Source organism: Mangifera indica, chromosome 7 (genome assembly GCF_011075055.1).
Source record: "Mangifera indica cultivar Alphonso chromosome 7, CATAS_Mindica_2.1, whole genome shotgun sequence".
In the NCBI taxonomy this organism is placed as follows: domain Eukaryota; kingdom Viridiplantae; phylum Streptophyta; class Magnoliopsida; order Sapindales; family Anacardiaceae; genus Mangifera; species Mangifera indica.
This window is the reverse complement of record NC_058143.1, coordinates 13,841,506-13,856,068: the sequence shown is the minus strand read 5'-3', so window position 1 is coordinate 13,856,068 and position 14,563 is coordinate 13,841,506. Positions and strand designations below refer to the sequence as shown.

The window sequence follows — 14,563 nt, the reverse complement described above, 5'->3', positions numbered from 1 at the left end:
TATTCTAAGTGATTCCAAAATCAGAAGCCAAAGCTTAGCTTTGTAGCTGCTTGAGAATCACATTGTAGCCCACAAATTCATGTGCATAATTCGATGAATATTTTATATTATAAAACAAGAAGTCAATCAGTCAAAGTTACAAAAAGCCAATTTGGAGCAATCCCCACAATCCAAAAATCAATTTTACCGGGAGATTTTTCTGGGTTCTGTGCCCTAAGGTGGGGAGTCTTTTTTTTTGTCACCATTCAAGCCATCTTTTAGAGTGGATGGGGGAAAAAAAAAAAAAGAAGACCCAAACATTTTTTCTCATCCATTGGTTAGTCATTTTTTAAATTTTTATCTATTAATTTTAAAAAATTTAAACAACTATCTATCTATTAATTTTTATAGTTACTATTAAAAATAAAATCATTATTTAATAAAAATATTTTTAAAAAACTAAAAATTTATCAAATTTCTCACATAAGTTTAAAAATCTGACAATTTCTCTTTCATCCCTCACTTAAGGTTGGAAAAGTGATAAATTCTCTTTTAAGGTTTGAAATTTTTTTCAAGTGTTTTTCTGGCGATTGAAGCTGGTCTTTTTCACCCACCTTTCCTCAACGATGGAAGAAGAGTACATTTCGATTCATTTGACACTTAAACAAAGCTCAAAGGGCATTTAAGTAAAGAAAATATAGCTTCCAAGGTAAAGACATTTATGTAAGAGGGTATATGTTTAAAACTCTGATATAATATAATCAAACTTTTTTGATACAATAATTATGAGATTACTAAACCTAGAGTTTTTCATATTCAATTGAAGGATGTATACATATTTGGGCAATAATTGTGGGAGTACTAAGCTTAGGTTTTGCGTGTAATCAGTTGAAGGATTTTTAAGCACACAGTTTTATAAATGGGTGACTTATGAGGACCACAAAAAATAATTTGGTTTGCTAAAGAAGGGTCCAAACTGGGAGAGAATTATTGTTCAAACAGCTCTTAATGGGTGTTCTTTTGACTCTAGTGGATTGTCTCTTTGCGACGCAGTAGCAAGCTGGAGGGGTTTTGAATTTGCTTTTGGCTTCGCCTTTTTCCTTTTAAAGCCTTAAGCATGAAATTGACAACTTTTTTTTATGGAATTCTTATGATAAATGGTAATGGTTTGAGAGTGAAATTTATCTATCTTTCTCTTTTGCTGGTTGATTCCTATGCCATAAAGGAAGAGATGGATGGCAATTGAACATGTGCAATGGTATCGAAAATAAGGTATAATAGTTTTTTCTTGCAAATTAAAGTCGAATATTTAGGATATGATATTTCCCAATAAGTTTTTTCTTTTTTAATGATCAAGAAACCTTGTCTGGTTAGTCAAAGGTTTTAGTTTAGCATAGCATCGTCAGGTTTCGAATCCAATCCATTCACCTAGAGATTTAATAGTTCATTCCCTCAAAACAACCTTCAGGGGGTGTTTGGATAGGAGTAATAAAAAATTACTTTACTAATTTATTTTTTATTATTTATTTTATCTTATTTGTCTTGTTAGGTAATAAAAAAATTATGTTAATCTTCTATAATCATTAATGATATAACAGGTAATCTGATTACTATTTCAATCTTAGCTATTGAAAGATTATTAAGAAAATTTTGATTTTATTATAATTTTATCTTTATTTATTAATTTTTAAGTCTAAAATACCTTCATTTTTAATTAATTTAATAAATCACATAAAAAATATTTTAGAATAATTATATTCAATACATTTAAATAAATATTTTTATTGCTTTTAATTAAATAGAATAATTATTTATATTTATTAATTTTTATCAAATATAATAATAATAATAATAATAATTTATACTTAATAATTTTTAAAATAATTTATTTTTATTTTTTATAATAAAACATTAATCATACCATTAGGGTCATATTTTCCAATAGTACATTAAGTATGTTATATATTTTTATAAAAACAAACAGACAACAAATTTCAGATCCATTATAGTGAATAGAGGTAAAGGGTCCCATTGTCAAACAAGCAACTATATTATTTAATCCCCATAAAAAAAATAAAAATAAAAATAAATCATGCAATAAAAATTCTGTCGTCCCTAGCTCAAAGTCTTTGACCCATCAGCACCAGCTTTCATGCCCTACATATTTGCCCCAGTATATAAGCTTTCGGCCTGATGGGACGGTGGGACAATTTTTTGTTGCATGTAGTGACATGAATAATAAGAAATTTCGACTTCTCCAGCTGTGTCTTCGTGGACCGCTTTCATAAGTCGTTAATCATCAGAAATGAAACGAAATTGAGAGAGAAACTAAAAGAGAGGGATGTTGTGGTCATTGCTATCTCCAACTATCAGTAGCAATAATTAAAAAAACTCCAGAAGAAAATTTTTTATTTTTTAAATTTTAAATAAATAAATTTATTAAAATTTTAATTTCATAAAAAATATGATAAATTTTTAATTTTTTAAATATTTTTATTAAAAAATAAATAAATAAATTTTTAAAAATTAATGAGAATAAATTTGAATTCGCACTAAACCTGGGGTGGAAGAAAAGCCAGAAAGGAAAGCACACGTGAAGGATTTAGTTGTCCATGTGCCTTGAAAAAGATGTACTTGGTTCTACTGCATTAAAAAAATGAGCTAAGTTCGAAGATGCAGTCTGACCTAACAATTAATTATTGAAGTGAAAATTATATTTTTCTTTATGGGGATTTTAACAGTTTATAAAATTTCATGAAATTGTAAATGATTGTGAATTTCATTTTCCAAGTTTTTCGGTGAACCCATGTGCTACATCAGGGCTAGCCAGGTCCCAACCCCAAGCTCATTTCACATCATTTGTGTAGGTGATAACCAGGGCCATAAGACTCAAATATTTGGTACACATTTTGATTTGTCTGTGTGCAATATTATTTGCATATATATATTTTTTATACATAATGTTATATTATTATTTTTTAAATAATATATAAAAAATATATATTGAATTTTCAAACTATGTCATAATTATTCTTTATTAATTTATAAAGTAGAAACAGCATTATGTTATCCAGGTTCTAACATATATAGGTTTCGATGTAATATTCAACTGTATTAATATATTAAAATAGAACTTATAAAATTGTCCTATTAAATCTGATAGTTAAATTGTACCATAGTAGAGGTGTCTATAGTTCGATTTACTGTGATTTGGGATATCTTTTAAACCAAATTAAAAAAATAATTTAAAATTTTTTTAAACCAAATCAAACTAAAAAAATATGATTTAAATTACGGTTTGAATCATAGTTATTAATATCCTATGATATTTCATACGTATTTTATAATACAATAGATGTTATTGATACACATCAATATATTTTTTTAGAAAAAAAATGATAGTATAATAAAGGTATATAAAAGAATTTTAAAATATTACAGATATTTCTGATATTTTTAAAATGATAATATCTCAAATTAATTTTTTAAAAATTTTATTAATATTTTATTTTTTAAAATATGTATTATACTATACAATACATGATATACGATATAAAAAATAAAGTTTTTAATACATGATTTAACTATCATGATTTCAACTTTTTAACATTTTATATATAATTTAATAAAATTAATAAAATTATGATTTTTTAAAATATAACATAAATATGTAAAATAATTATGAAATATATATATATATATAATATGTCAAGAAAATGGTAAAATAAATATAAAAAATTTGGTTCGGTTCAATATAAAAATCATTTAAATCGTAACTTTAAACTGAAAAAACAGTTTAAAATTTTTTTAATTTAAATTAAATTATTTTACATATTAAATTAAATTAAAAAATAATTCAATTTAATTTTATAATTTAAATTAAATTATGCATAATCTGATAAAATATCATGCATTGAATTGTACGGATAAGAAGAAGAAGAAGAAGAAGAAGGTACGATTATTTGCTTTACAATAATGAGAAGCCAAAGTGGAGCTCCTGTGTTCATATGTACTCGGTTGAATTTACTGGCAGGAAAAAAATATCTACTTGTTAAATATCTTATCATCCTAATCTGATGTTGCCTTGGTGCCTGCTACTATAAAAACTAAAGTTCAGAACAGCTCATACCTCACAATGCCCTCAATTACACCCAAAAAAAAAGGCTCAGTAAAGGTGAAGAGTTAAATGCTCACCAATCGCCTTTAACTCGGCCTCTTGAACCAAACCAACTTCATCTTTGTTCTTCTCTCTTCTTTCAGTTCATTTCACTACTTCTCAGATCTCTCTGGCTTGAAACACAAAAATGAATAATCTAGATCTTATGAAGTTACAGGTACCCCACCTGTCTATTCATGCTTTAAAGACTGTTTCTTTCTTCTTCTTATGCTTTAACTTGTGTGAAATTTCTCATCTTGTCTTGGTTGTAATGTAATTAAGACTGTTTTTTTTTTTTTATTTAGCAGTCCTGTGTTCTCAGAGTGAACATACACTGTGATGGCTGCAAAAGGAAAGTGAAGAAAGTGTTGCAGAAAATTGATGGTATGCTTCTTTTGTTTGCTTCATATGAATATTTTACTTAAAGTAGTTTGATTTTCTTGGTTAAGTTGATTGGGTAATTTTTTGTTATTTGTGATTAGGTGTGTATTCTACAAGCATAGATGCAGAGAAAGGGAGGGTGGTAGTAGCAGGCAATGTTGATCCAGCCATTCTCATCAGGAAGCTTGAGAAGTCAGGGAAACATGCTGAGTTATGGGGGCCTCAAAAGGGCTCAAACAACTACCAAAATCTTCTCAACAACCAGTTCAAAAACATGCATTTTGAGAGTGGTAAGGGTGGTGGGAATAATAACAACCAACCAAAAGGAGGCCATCAACCACAACAAATTATGCAGCAATTCAAAGGGTCTAAGGACATGAAGATGATGCCCCACAAGGATAAAAAATCTGTCAGGTTTCAATTGCCTGAGGATGAGTTTGATGATGAAGATTTTGATGATGAGTTTGATGATGATGATGATGATGATGGTGAAGATTTTGATGATGAGTTTGATGATGATGAAGAGTTTGATGAGGAGGAGGAGTTCGGCCATGGTCGGCATGGCCAGAATGGTCATAACTTCCCCAACAAGATGATGCCCATCATGAATAATGGGCATGGTGGGAAACATGGGCCTAACATTATGATGAATAATGGGCCTGTAATAAACGTGAAAAAAGGTGGGGGTGGTAATGGCAATGGAGGAAATGGTAAAAAGGGTGGAGTTATTGATATACCAATTGTAGTTACAGGAGACAAAGATGGTAAAGGAAAGAAAGGAAGCAAAGAGAATAACAAAGAAGGGAAGCAAAGTAAAGGAGGTAAAGATAAAAGTGATGGTAAAAAAAAGAGTGGTGGTGGGTTTCTAGGGTTTGGCAAAAAGAAAGGGGGTGAAGATAAAAAGAGTGGTAAAAATAGCAGTGGTGGCGGTGGGTTATTAGGGTTTGGCAAGAAGGATAAAAATGAAAAAGATGGTAAATGCAGTCACAAGAATGGCAAGAATGGAGGTGGTGGAAACAATAATGGCAATGGGCCCAAAAAAGGTGAGGGCAAGAATGATGGGCTCCATGATATGAAGAAAATGAAGAATGATTTCCATGATATTGATGTCACTAACCATGGCAAAGGTGGCAAAGGAAATGCAGGAAATGGTCATGGTGGTGATCATGGCAAGAATATGGGCCAGATGGGTCAGATGGGTAATTACCCAATGGGGCAAATGGGTAATTACCCAATGAGGCAAATGGGTAACTATCCAATGGGGCAAATGGGTAATTACCCAATGGCTCAGATGGGCAATATTCCAGCAGTGCAAGGACTACCAGCAATGAATGGTGTTGGTGGATATTATCATCAAGGTATGGGGGGGCCAGGGAACCCTTATAATTATAATCAACAATATATGGCAATGATGATGAATCAACAGAGGATGAACGGTGGAAATGAGATGTATCAACCAATGATGTATGCAGGTGTGAACTATGGACCACCACCATCATCAATGAACCCTCGTGTAACTGAGCCTTACACTCACATGTTCAGTGATGAGAATGCTAATAGTTGTAGTATCATGTAAAACTGTTTAGAAATAGTTCAATCTTTGTTTTGGGTTTTGGTTAGTTATCTTGTCTTTGTCTACTTTTGTAGTATTACTTATACAACAGGGGTGCAATGCAAGGTAAAAAAATATACCATATAATATTGCCCATAATGAGTATTTTTTTGTTTCATCATTTTTCCCCTCTCTTTGAGTCTTTTTGCCCATTCTGTACAAATATTTACTCTCTACAATAAAGTGGGCAGGTCCACAAGTAGCTTCTTAAAAGAAGGGACGTATGCAATTGTTGGTTTCAATTATCAAACGTTTGGGCATCAATCACCATCCATTCCAGTCTTTACGCTCCATTGGCTTCTAACTTTTGACTTTAATCATTTGAGGTCTTGCTCTTCAATTATGTGTTCACTTTATTTGAGCCACTTTCATCAGTTTCAAGAGCCTCATGCTTTCCACTGTCCCTGTATCTGAATACGTGAGTGAGGTGTGCCGATTTGGGCTCCAAAGGGCAATGATCCAGTCCATTTAAGGCCTACTTTTTATATAAGGCAACGAATATCAATGGCTGCTTCTCTACCAGGCCTTGCCAACAAAGCCCGAATCTCTAGGAACTTGCACGCAATATATGGATCTGATATCCAGTTCGTCGATAAATCTAAATTTTGTTAGGATGGGAAGATAGATATAATCCGAATTGAAAGAGTTCTTAAACAAAGGAAATTTAATTTCCTATTCCAAAGTCACTCTACAACATATTTTTCACAAACGTAATCATTCATATTTTACTTTAATCATAACTTCATTAAGAGATTTAAGGGTACGTTCGCTATCGAGTTTGAATCTACCTATAATAAGTCGATTCTATCTATTTGTATAAACTGTCTTAGTGGCAATTAGAGATTACAATTGGTAGTTATTTAGTAGTTGGGTTTCTTTATAAATGTTGAAAAAACTGCCACTCTAGAATCACTACAAAAATACACAGTACTTGGACAAATCGTGTCATAGAAATTAATTAATAACAATGTTACGGATGTTGCGGATCATTCAAACAAATGATTCAACATAATCCATATACACAATTTACAATTTTATGATTTACCAAATTTGACAAATTTATTTTTCAATATTCGCTTATCTATTGAACTTCAATTTGAGAAATTGGCCAATACACCATACTGATTAGGTGTGGATTTTAATAGTAAGTATTAAAAACAAAGAATTGAATAAAATAATTATTCATTATTTTACATTTATATTCTTTTTGTTAAAATGTGAATAGACAACAACATGAAAGTGTAAATATCTAGAGATGTCATGTATGCATGTGATGAGATTGCGACGAATAGTGTTCTTGTTTGTGTAACACAAAATGATCAAATAAAAATGTAAAGAGAAGTTTTTTAATGGTTCCATCGCCTAGAAAATACTTATGTCTATTATAATGATATTACTCTTTGGTGTATAATATATTCTCTTAAGACAATTACAAAAAGTGTTTTTTTATTAAAGAGTAATAGAAGAATTCTAGACAAAATTTAAGGAATGCTCTTCTTGGTTGTTTGTTTGTTTAAAGAATATTAATGAAAGATTGCTTGAGAGATTGACAGAGCCAAAAAAGAAATCTTTTTGTGACGCCTCTTTCTTGGGTTTTATAATCAAATGGAGAGGGTGTAATTGTCATCTTGGAGGCATATGGTGTTACGAGACTTCCTTAAGTTTGTTCATTAGATTAAGAAGATATGTGTACTATCAGGATCCTTTTGTAATACATGTTGTTCGACAAGCTCAATCACTTGCATTTAATGTGTTAGAGCAATATAATCATTTTTTATTTAATGCGATACAATTAGTTTAGTCAACAAGGTACTAAATTACTCAATTGCTTGGTTTGACAATTTGAGTGTTGTATTTGAATTTAGACATGTGGCCATGATTTATCAACCCAAATTTCCTCCTATTCAAAGGAGATGTGTTCTTCTTGTTACAAAAAAGTGGAAACCCGTATATTCACTTTACTATATTATATGCATTTAGGTAGCGTGAGCTATTTTTACACCTTTAACATGAGTTCTGTTAGATTATTAGGATACTGAGTGCTCATCAAATACTTGTCATATGACAAATAAGCATTTATCGAGGTACAATTATAAAGGAGTAAAGTTTACCCACACAATATTTGTTCTTAGTTTTTGGAGTTGAATAGTATTTCAAAAACTCTTTTATCTCTTCTAATAGTGTAGTCATCATAACATTTGGAAATATACTATTTGATAATTCAAAACCATGTGTTGGCTTACCAACATTGTGTCATTGAAACGATGAGGTTTTCTTTCCATCCAAAGGCTTTTGTCTATAAATTGTCCCTTCAAGTAACTTGTTACTTTTGTGCTTCTTGTCTTTAAAAAACCCTATCAAGTTTCTTAGATTTCCAACTTTTGGGCCTAGCAATTTTTCAACTTCAACTCCTATTCTGATAACCTTTTCTTTGAAGTTATCCAAACACTAACAAATGTAAATCTATTTGGAATTCATCTACCAATCTCTAATTTCAAAAGGCGAATGAAACACGTTAGACATTATACAGTTTTCAATGTGGCTAAGACTTTCATATCAAGTTTTACAGCCTTCATTTTGACATCTCAAGCCTTCTTCAATGTCTAAGCAAGCTAAGGATGTTCATGTTACTTCTTTAACTTGCTCTAATGTTGGAGAGAAACGCCCCTTATTAGTCATGGAAAAGGGTGAAGGGATAGTCGAGGGATTCAAAAATGGTCGAAGCACCAAAGTCCACTTATTGGAGATGGAGGATTTATGGCTGATGCGCAAAGAGGGTTAAGGTCCAACCCTTTACCATGAGTGCAGAAGGACACTATGAACCGGATGGCACAAAGTTTTGAGCATAAGTGAGTCACAAGGGACTTGCCTCCCATATTACTTCTATAATCAATCTTCTTATGGAATACCTTTTGTCGTAGAATTGGCTGGAATATAGGGAATTAGTCTGCCTACAAAAGTTCCATGAGTTTATTTACATGGGCGGTCAAGAAGCTGCCTGACTCTTTCTTTCTTTGCTTTATGGCAGTCCCTGTGAAATGCACTAACTGTTCTTCTAATATAGATTCTCAACATGTTTCCTCATCTCGACGACGACGACATATTTCTTTGTCCTCTTGAATAGTAACAGGGGAGCATAGAAGCATGGCAAGCTGGAGAAAGAGCTAAGGGAGATTGAAAGTTGCTGACAATGGAAACAACAAAGTATAGCGGAATCAAGGGGGAGTTAGAAGGGATTGTACACACTCCTACTCAGATGCACATGTCAAGAAGAGTGTTTACTCTTTTCCAAAACACAATTGCGCTTAGTACTTTCTATTAAATTAATGTACAAAACAGAATAACATGAAGAACAGGTTGTAATTTTTTTTGGGGTAAAACAGGCCCGAAAACAAGACAAAAAAGGAAAATAAACCAGAAGGGAGCTGACTCCCCTAAAATTACATTTTAGAATCTTGTGAAATTCAGGAAGAACATTAAAAAACGTAAAGAACTTATTTGCAGAGGCAAAACTCTTTTTCACAATCTAATTTATTGCATAGTTTGTTTCTCAGATAGAATAAGTAATGTTTACATTTCAATTCGAAGAAAACATACTTTATATACTAGTAATAAGATTGATATTAGGATCAAGAATAAAGTCCTTACTAAAAACTGTGTTTATAACATCTTTGCAGTTAGACTTTATCTGAAGACTAAATAGACGATGAGACCAAACAAACCAGAGTCTATGGTAGATGACCCATAACTCTAAGGCAAAAAGTATACAAAATTCTTATGATACCATAAAGCCACCCATAAACTTAGAGGTTTAATTTTTTCATATAACTTTTTTATTATATTATTTTAAAAAATTATATAAAAAGATAAATTATATTTCTTATGCGAGGTTTGACTTTCTATCTACTAAATTTCTAAATTACAAATTTTTACCCAAAATATCTTATGAAAATGGTAAATGATCATATGACCATAACTATTTAATTTTTGTAAAATTATCATAGTATCTTTTATTTTAGTTGTTGGCAATTTGGCCTAATTGATGACTAGAATTGAACTCAAAAGAGTTTGAACAGGTGGTCATAATTGTTAAAATTGCATTTAGAGAGGTGTAATCCAACAAGATCACACTCCTCTTGATACGATTCTAAAAATTGTATTTGAAAATATGCGATTTTGCCATGTCGTATTTGTCTAATGTAATTATATAAATAAATATGTGATCTTAACAAATCACATATTTCTCTATATGATCTAGCGATATCAATTGACATTTTTTATTTTATTTTTTTTCAAAATTTGGGAGAAAAAATTATAGATATTTAGTTTTTTTCTTTTAACAAAATTAAGTTTTTTAAGTGATGATTTATAGTTAAAGAAATTCAATGTGTTGGAACTTGAGGTTTTGTGAAAACTTAATAGTAATTTACTCTATAGAAAAACAATAAAATTATACATATATATTTTTAATACACAATTTAGATACACAGATCATATATCACTATGTAATTGAATTATTTTAAATTAAAAATAAAATAACTATCAATCATATGATAATACATTTTTTGTATATATAAATTATATACACATAACATTGATAATAGAATTATTTAATGTTTTTGTCTTTATGGAGAAGAAAGAGTTACATTTCCAAGATCTAACTGTCTATTCAGAACACAAGTAAAACAAGGGAAGAAAATGAAAATTTATATTCAAATCCTGAAATGCCATATACGCCACCGTCTTAAGGCTAGTGAATTATCCAATCAATTTACGCTATTAAGACAACCCTGGTCACACAGTTCAACACATTATTAAACGCAACAGGACCAAAACCAAAACAAACACAATAAAGGGAGCTGCCACAACAACTGCAATAAAAACACAAACATAAAATATGCATTCCTTCTGGTACAGAGCCAACGCTCTGTTGACGTTCGCCGTCACCATTCTCGCTTTAATGTGCGCCATCGTTTCTCTCTCTGACAACCTTAACACTCCTTCTCCGACTGCCGAAATCCAGGTCAACTTTCGTCTGGCTTTTATGCCATTTGTTGCCTTTTTTTTTTTTCCAGATCCGTCTTTGATTTGTGTTAGAATTAAGAAAATCCAATTGTGTTCTCGTGATTTTGGCTTATTTTTGTTTCTGGGTTTGTGTTTTTTTATTGTAGGTGTTGAATATTAATTGGTTTCAGAAGCAGACGCATGGAAACGATGAGGTGATATTTCTGTTCTTGTGTTTTTTATTGTTGATTGTTCGAGTAATTTGTAAAGTTTTTTTTTTTCTCAAATTTGTGGGGTTTTGATTCTGAATTATATGTTTGATTAAGTTATTAGTTTGATAAGTAGAAGCTTTAATAGGTGATAAGGAATGTTGATAAGTGTATACCTTTTATTTTGTTTATACCATTTTAATGTGTGGGTTTGTAGTTTAATTCATGATAAGGTGCGGTTTTAGTGGTAGTGAGAGTTCTAGTTTAAGTAATGTTGATCATTTAGTTGGCACCCATCATTTGTAATTTCATTTTTTATGACCTTTTTTATTTTGTGGGTAGGGATGGTAAAAGTGTATTGCTAGGGAAGATTGTAAACCTATAATAGCCTTGTTCTGGTTCCATCACCGGTCATTGTGCAATGCGTAAACGGAAATGGTGTTTTGTTGTGGGGTCATTGCACATGCCTAGGGTTTGCGCCTCTGCCTTACCCCAACTAAAAACATTAGGCAGTTGATTTAGGAGTTGCAGATGGTAAGATAAGTGGGTTGGCCCTCGCTATCCAAAAGAAGAAAATCAAGTTTTGGAGACTAACAATGATCATTATTTTGTAAGTGAGCTAGAAAGCTCTTATAGTTTTCATAATTCATATTATAGAAATAATGGATCAAAAGGGACAAGCCTGATTTATGATTTGCATAATCTCTTCTTCTTGGTTGCGTTGTGTTATAAGCCTAAATAATTATGTCATTTATCTTCAAGTTCTTGATTCAGAATTCACCTGTAAGTAAATTTTTTCTTTTATACAGGCCAGCCTGACATTGAACATAACCGCTGATTTGCAATCACTGTTTACATGGAACACCAAACAGGTTGATTGTCCAAGATGTCTTTATCTCTTTTCATGTAGAAGCTTTTATGGTTATTTGCTGTTTGAAAGTGCTTTTCCTAGGTGATTTTACTGGTAGTTTGATACATAAGAGGTTTCCTGTTATTAGACATTGACAAAATTTTAATATGCTTATGTCTGACTTTTAAACATATAAATTAGAAAAGGATCAGATCAACTGGTCAAATATTTAAAAAAAAAAAAAATTAGCAGTTTATTAATTATTTCATTTTTTTCCTGTTTGAAATCCTATTTACTAACTCAATGGGATGCCAGAAGTATGATAGGCTTATTTGCTCAGTTCCTTTTTTACAGTTATTGTCTGAAAACTTAAAGCTGATTTGAGATTAAGTATTGCCTTACTATTCATTGCAGCTTTTCGTTTTCATAGCAGCTGAGTATGAAACCCCCAAGAATGCTCTAAACCAGGTAATCTCTAGGAATTTGGAGGCATGCATTTTATGAAGTACAATTGTTATCTATGTTCTGATATTTTCAATACTGCATTATCCATTCTGTATTATGAACTTATGAGGTAATTATGGGGCTTTAATGATCTACCTTTGTATGCTTCCTCCTCATGAACACCCAGTCTGTACCTGTATTGTATTGTATTGTATGCCAGTTATAGAAGTATTTATCGGATCTCAGGTTTATGCTTGAAACCATGCCATTTGCTTGATTGACTTTGAATGTTGTTCCACAGGTGTCACTTTGGGATGCTATAGTACCAACCAAAGAGTCTGCCAAGTTTTCCATTCACACCTCAAACAAATACCGATTTATTGATCAGGTATGCCATCCGAATGAAGTGTGTTTATCATTCTGTCTACCAATGTTCAGAAGTGAACTGAGGCATTTTGTTTACTAAAATTGAATTTGTTTTTCATATTTCCAATTTCCTTTTCATTGTAGGGACACAATCTCCGGGGTAAAGAATTCAACTTGACATTGCACTGGCATGTCATGCCTAGGACAGGCAAGATGTTTGCTGATAAAATAGTCATGTCTGGATACCGCTTGCCAGAGGAATACAGATGAGAAATATCTTGAGTCTATGATCTCGCTGTAACTTTAGTCTTCTGTAAGGGAATATTAAGGATCAGCTTAAACCGAAAACTAGAAGCAGGGAATGTTTTTTGTTCTATAAAGTGAGAAAATGAACTTTGTTTGGCTTTTTAAAACTTAAAATCTCTATTGAAATATGATGGATTATGATTCTTCCCTTGGAAGACATGAAACTCAGAACCCATAAACTGTAACTGGCAGAACCTCTTAACAATATTTGTTCTCCAAATCTTCAAATTCAACCGTAAAAACAAGATAAAAGTCATCATATTTGTAAAACATTCCCAATTAGTCTACCCCAGTCTACAGATGATCCCCTTTAAGGGAATGGTAAAGGAGAACATCAATTGGATCGAAAGTGATTTTCTGCTCTTTTGCTATAATCTCAAATAAACCACTTTCATATCAACCGTCGCGATAAAAGATTCCATCAGCACAAGCCAAACTAAGAAAATGTCCTCCAAATTGGTCGTCAAAGCAATAAGCAATCCATGTATCTCCATGACTACGTGTGGTTTTTTATATTCCCAACCATTTTAAACTGACTCAGGTGAGATCTAATAAGATTACATCTATGTGGGTGTGGTTCCTATTAAGGGTGTGATCTAGTTGAATCAAGTCAAAATGAGTAGTGATTAATTCAAGCCCAATTCGATAGACTAAAGGTAGAGCTCAAGCTTAAGTTCTCCAAACCGTTGAGTTCTCAAGTTTAAACTCGAGCCATAATTGATTGACTTAAGTTTAACTCAAAAAATTATATTTAAATCCTTTAGTTTTTATAACATTTTAAAATTAGATAGTTTAAATAATTATTAATTATCCTCCCATATTCAAAGTTAAAGAATAAAATTTCAGGGACATAATGTAAGTACAATATTTGAAATTTATAAAGGTCTATTGATATTTTATTGAAGTTGATGCGAATTGTGAACTCACGATCTCATTGAGCCTACGGACAACAAACTTCAGCTACTCAAGTTGAATCTAACTCAATATGAGATGAGTTGCGAGCTGTTCATAAGCGACTAGACTGGATTTAGAGCCCTAGTTTCAGTGATCTGACACTCATTGTTTCCCATTTTCTTAAAAAATTTTGAAAAATTGAAATAACTTTTATTTGGTTTTGCATTAATACAGTAGTGCTTTGGATAGAATTTGCTACTGAAGAATTTGAATTACCTCCATCTTTCCTCGGGCTCACAGTTCGTGCATGATGAACTCTGTGGTAGATCTTGTTGCTGATTTTGCAGTTGCCAAAGCCGCCC

General features: G+C 31.6%; 2 protein-coding genes across 4 annotated transcripts; both read left to right on the top strand.

The window, feature by feature from the left end:
* The first annotated feature begins 4,091 nt into the window (after positions 1–4,091).
* On the top strand, positions 4,092–6,249 carry LOC123221656 (heavy metal-associated isoprenylated plant protein 34-like). 2 transcript variants are annotated; one of them, XM_044644530.1, is made up of 3 exons: positions 4,092–4,313; positions 4,444–4,519; positions 4,618–6,249. In XM_044644530.1, exons 1-3 carry the CDS (start codon positions 4,284–4,286, stop codon positions 6,090–6,092), a joined length of 1,581 nt encoding a protein of 526 aa, XP_044500465.1. In that variant the 5' UTR covers positions 4,092–4,283; the 3' UTR covers positions 6,093–6,249. The 2 variants fall into 2 exon arrangements, with proteins under 2 accessions (XP_044500465.1, XP_044500464.1); XM_044644529.1 differs by having other exon boundaries at positions 4,093–4,313; positions 4,441–4,519.
* A 4,686-nt stretch (positions 6,250–10,935) lies between these two features.
* LOC123220258 (signal peptidase complex subunit 3B-like) lies at positions 10,936–13,462 on the top strand. 2 transcript variants are annotated; one of them, XM_044642355.1, is made up of 6 exons: positions 10,936–11,151; positions 11,300–11,347; positions 12,151–12,213; positions 12,606–12,659; positions 12,937–13,023; positions 13,146–13,462. In XM_044642355.1, exons 1-6 carry the CDS (start codon positions 11,026–11,028, stop codon positions 13,269–13,271), a joined length of 504 nt encoding a protein of 167 aa, XP_044498290.1. In that variant the 5' UTR covers positions 10,936–11,025; the 3' UTR covers positions 13,272–13,462. The 2 variants fall into 2 exon arrangements, with proteins under 2 accessions (XP_044498290.1, XP_044498291.1); XM_044642356.1 differs by lacking the exon at positions 12,151–12,213.
* The last annotated feature ends 1,101 nt before the right edge of the window (positions 13,463–14,563 follow it).

Bases quoted from the DNA above. Each gene is read 5' to 3' on its own strand.
- LOC123220258 (XM_044642355.1), top strand. From the start codon at position 11,026: ATGCATTCCTTCTGGTACAGAGCCAACGCTCTGTTGACGTTCGCCGTC. The intron at 11,348-12,150 runs GTGATATTTCTG...TCTTTTATACAG, and splicing joins AGACGCATGGAAACGATGAG to GCCAGCCTGACATTGAACAT. The intron at 12,214-12,605 runs GTTGATTGTCCA...TATTCATTGCAG, and splicing joins TTACATGGAACACCAAACAG to CTTTTCGTTTTCATAGCAGC.
- LOC123221656 (XM_044644529.1), top strand. From the start codon at position 4,284: ATGAATAATCTAGATCTTATGAAGTTACAG. The intron at 4,314-4,440 runs GTACCCCACCTG...TTTTTTATTTAG, and splicing joins TAGATCTTATGAAGTTACAG to CAGTCCTGTGTTCTCAGAGT. The intron at 4,520-4,617 runs GTATGCTTCTTT...ATTTGTGATTAG, and splicing joins AGTGTTGCAGAAAATTGATG to GTGTGTATTCTACAAGCATA.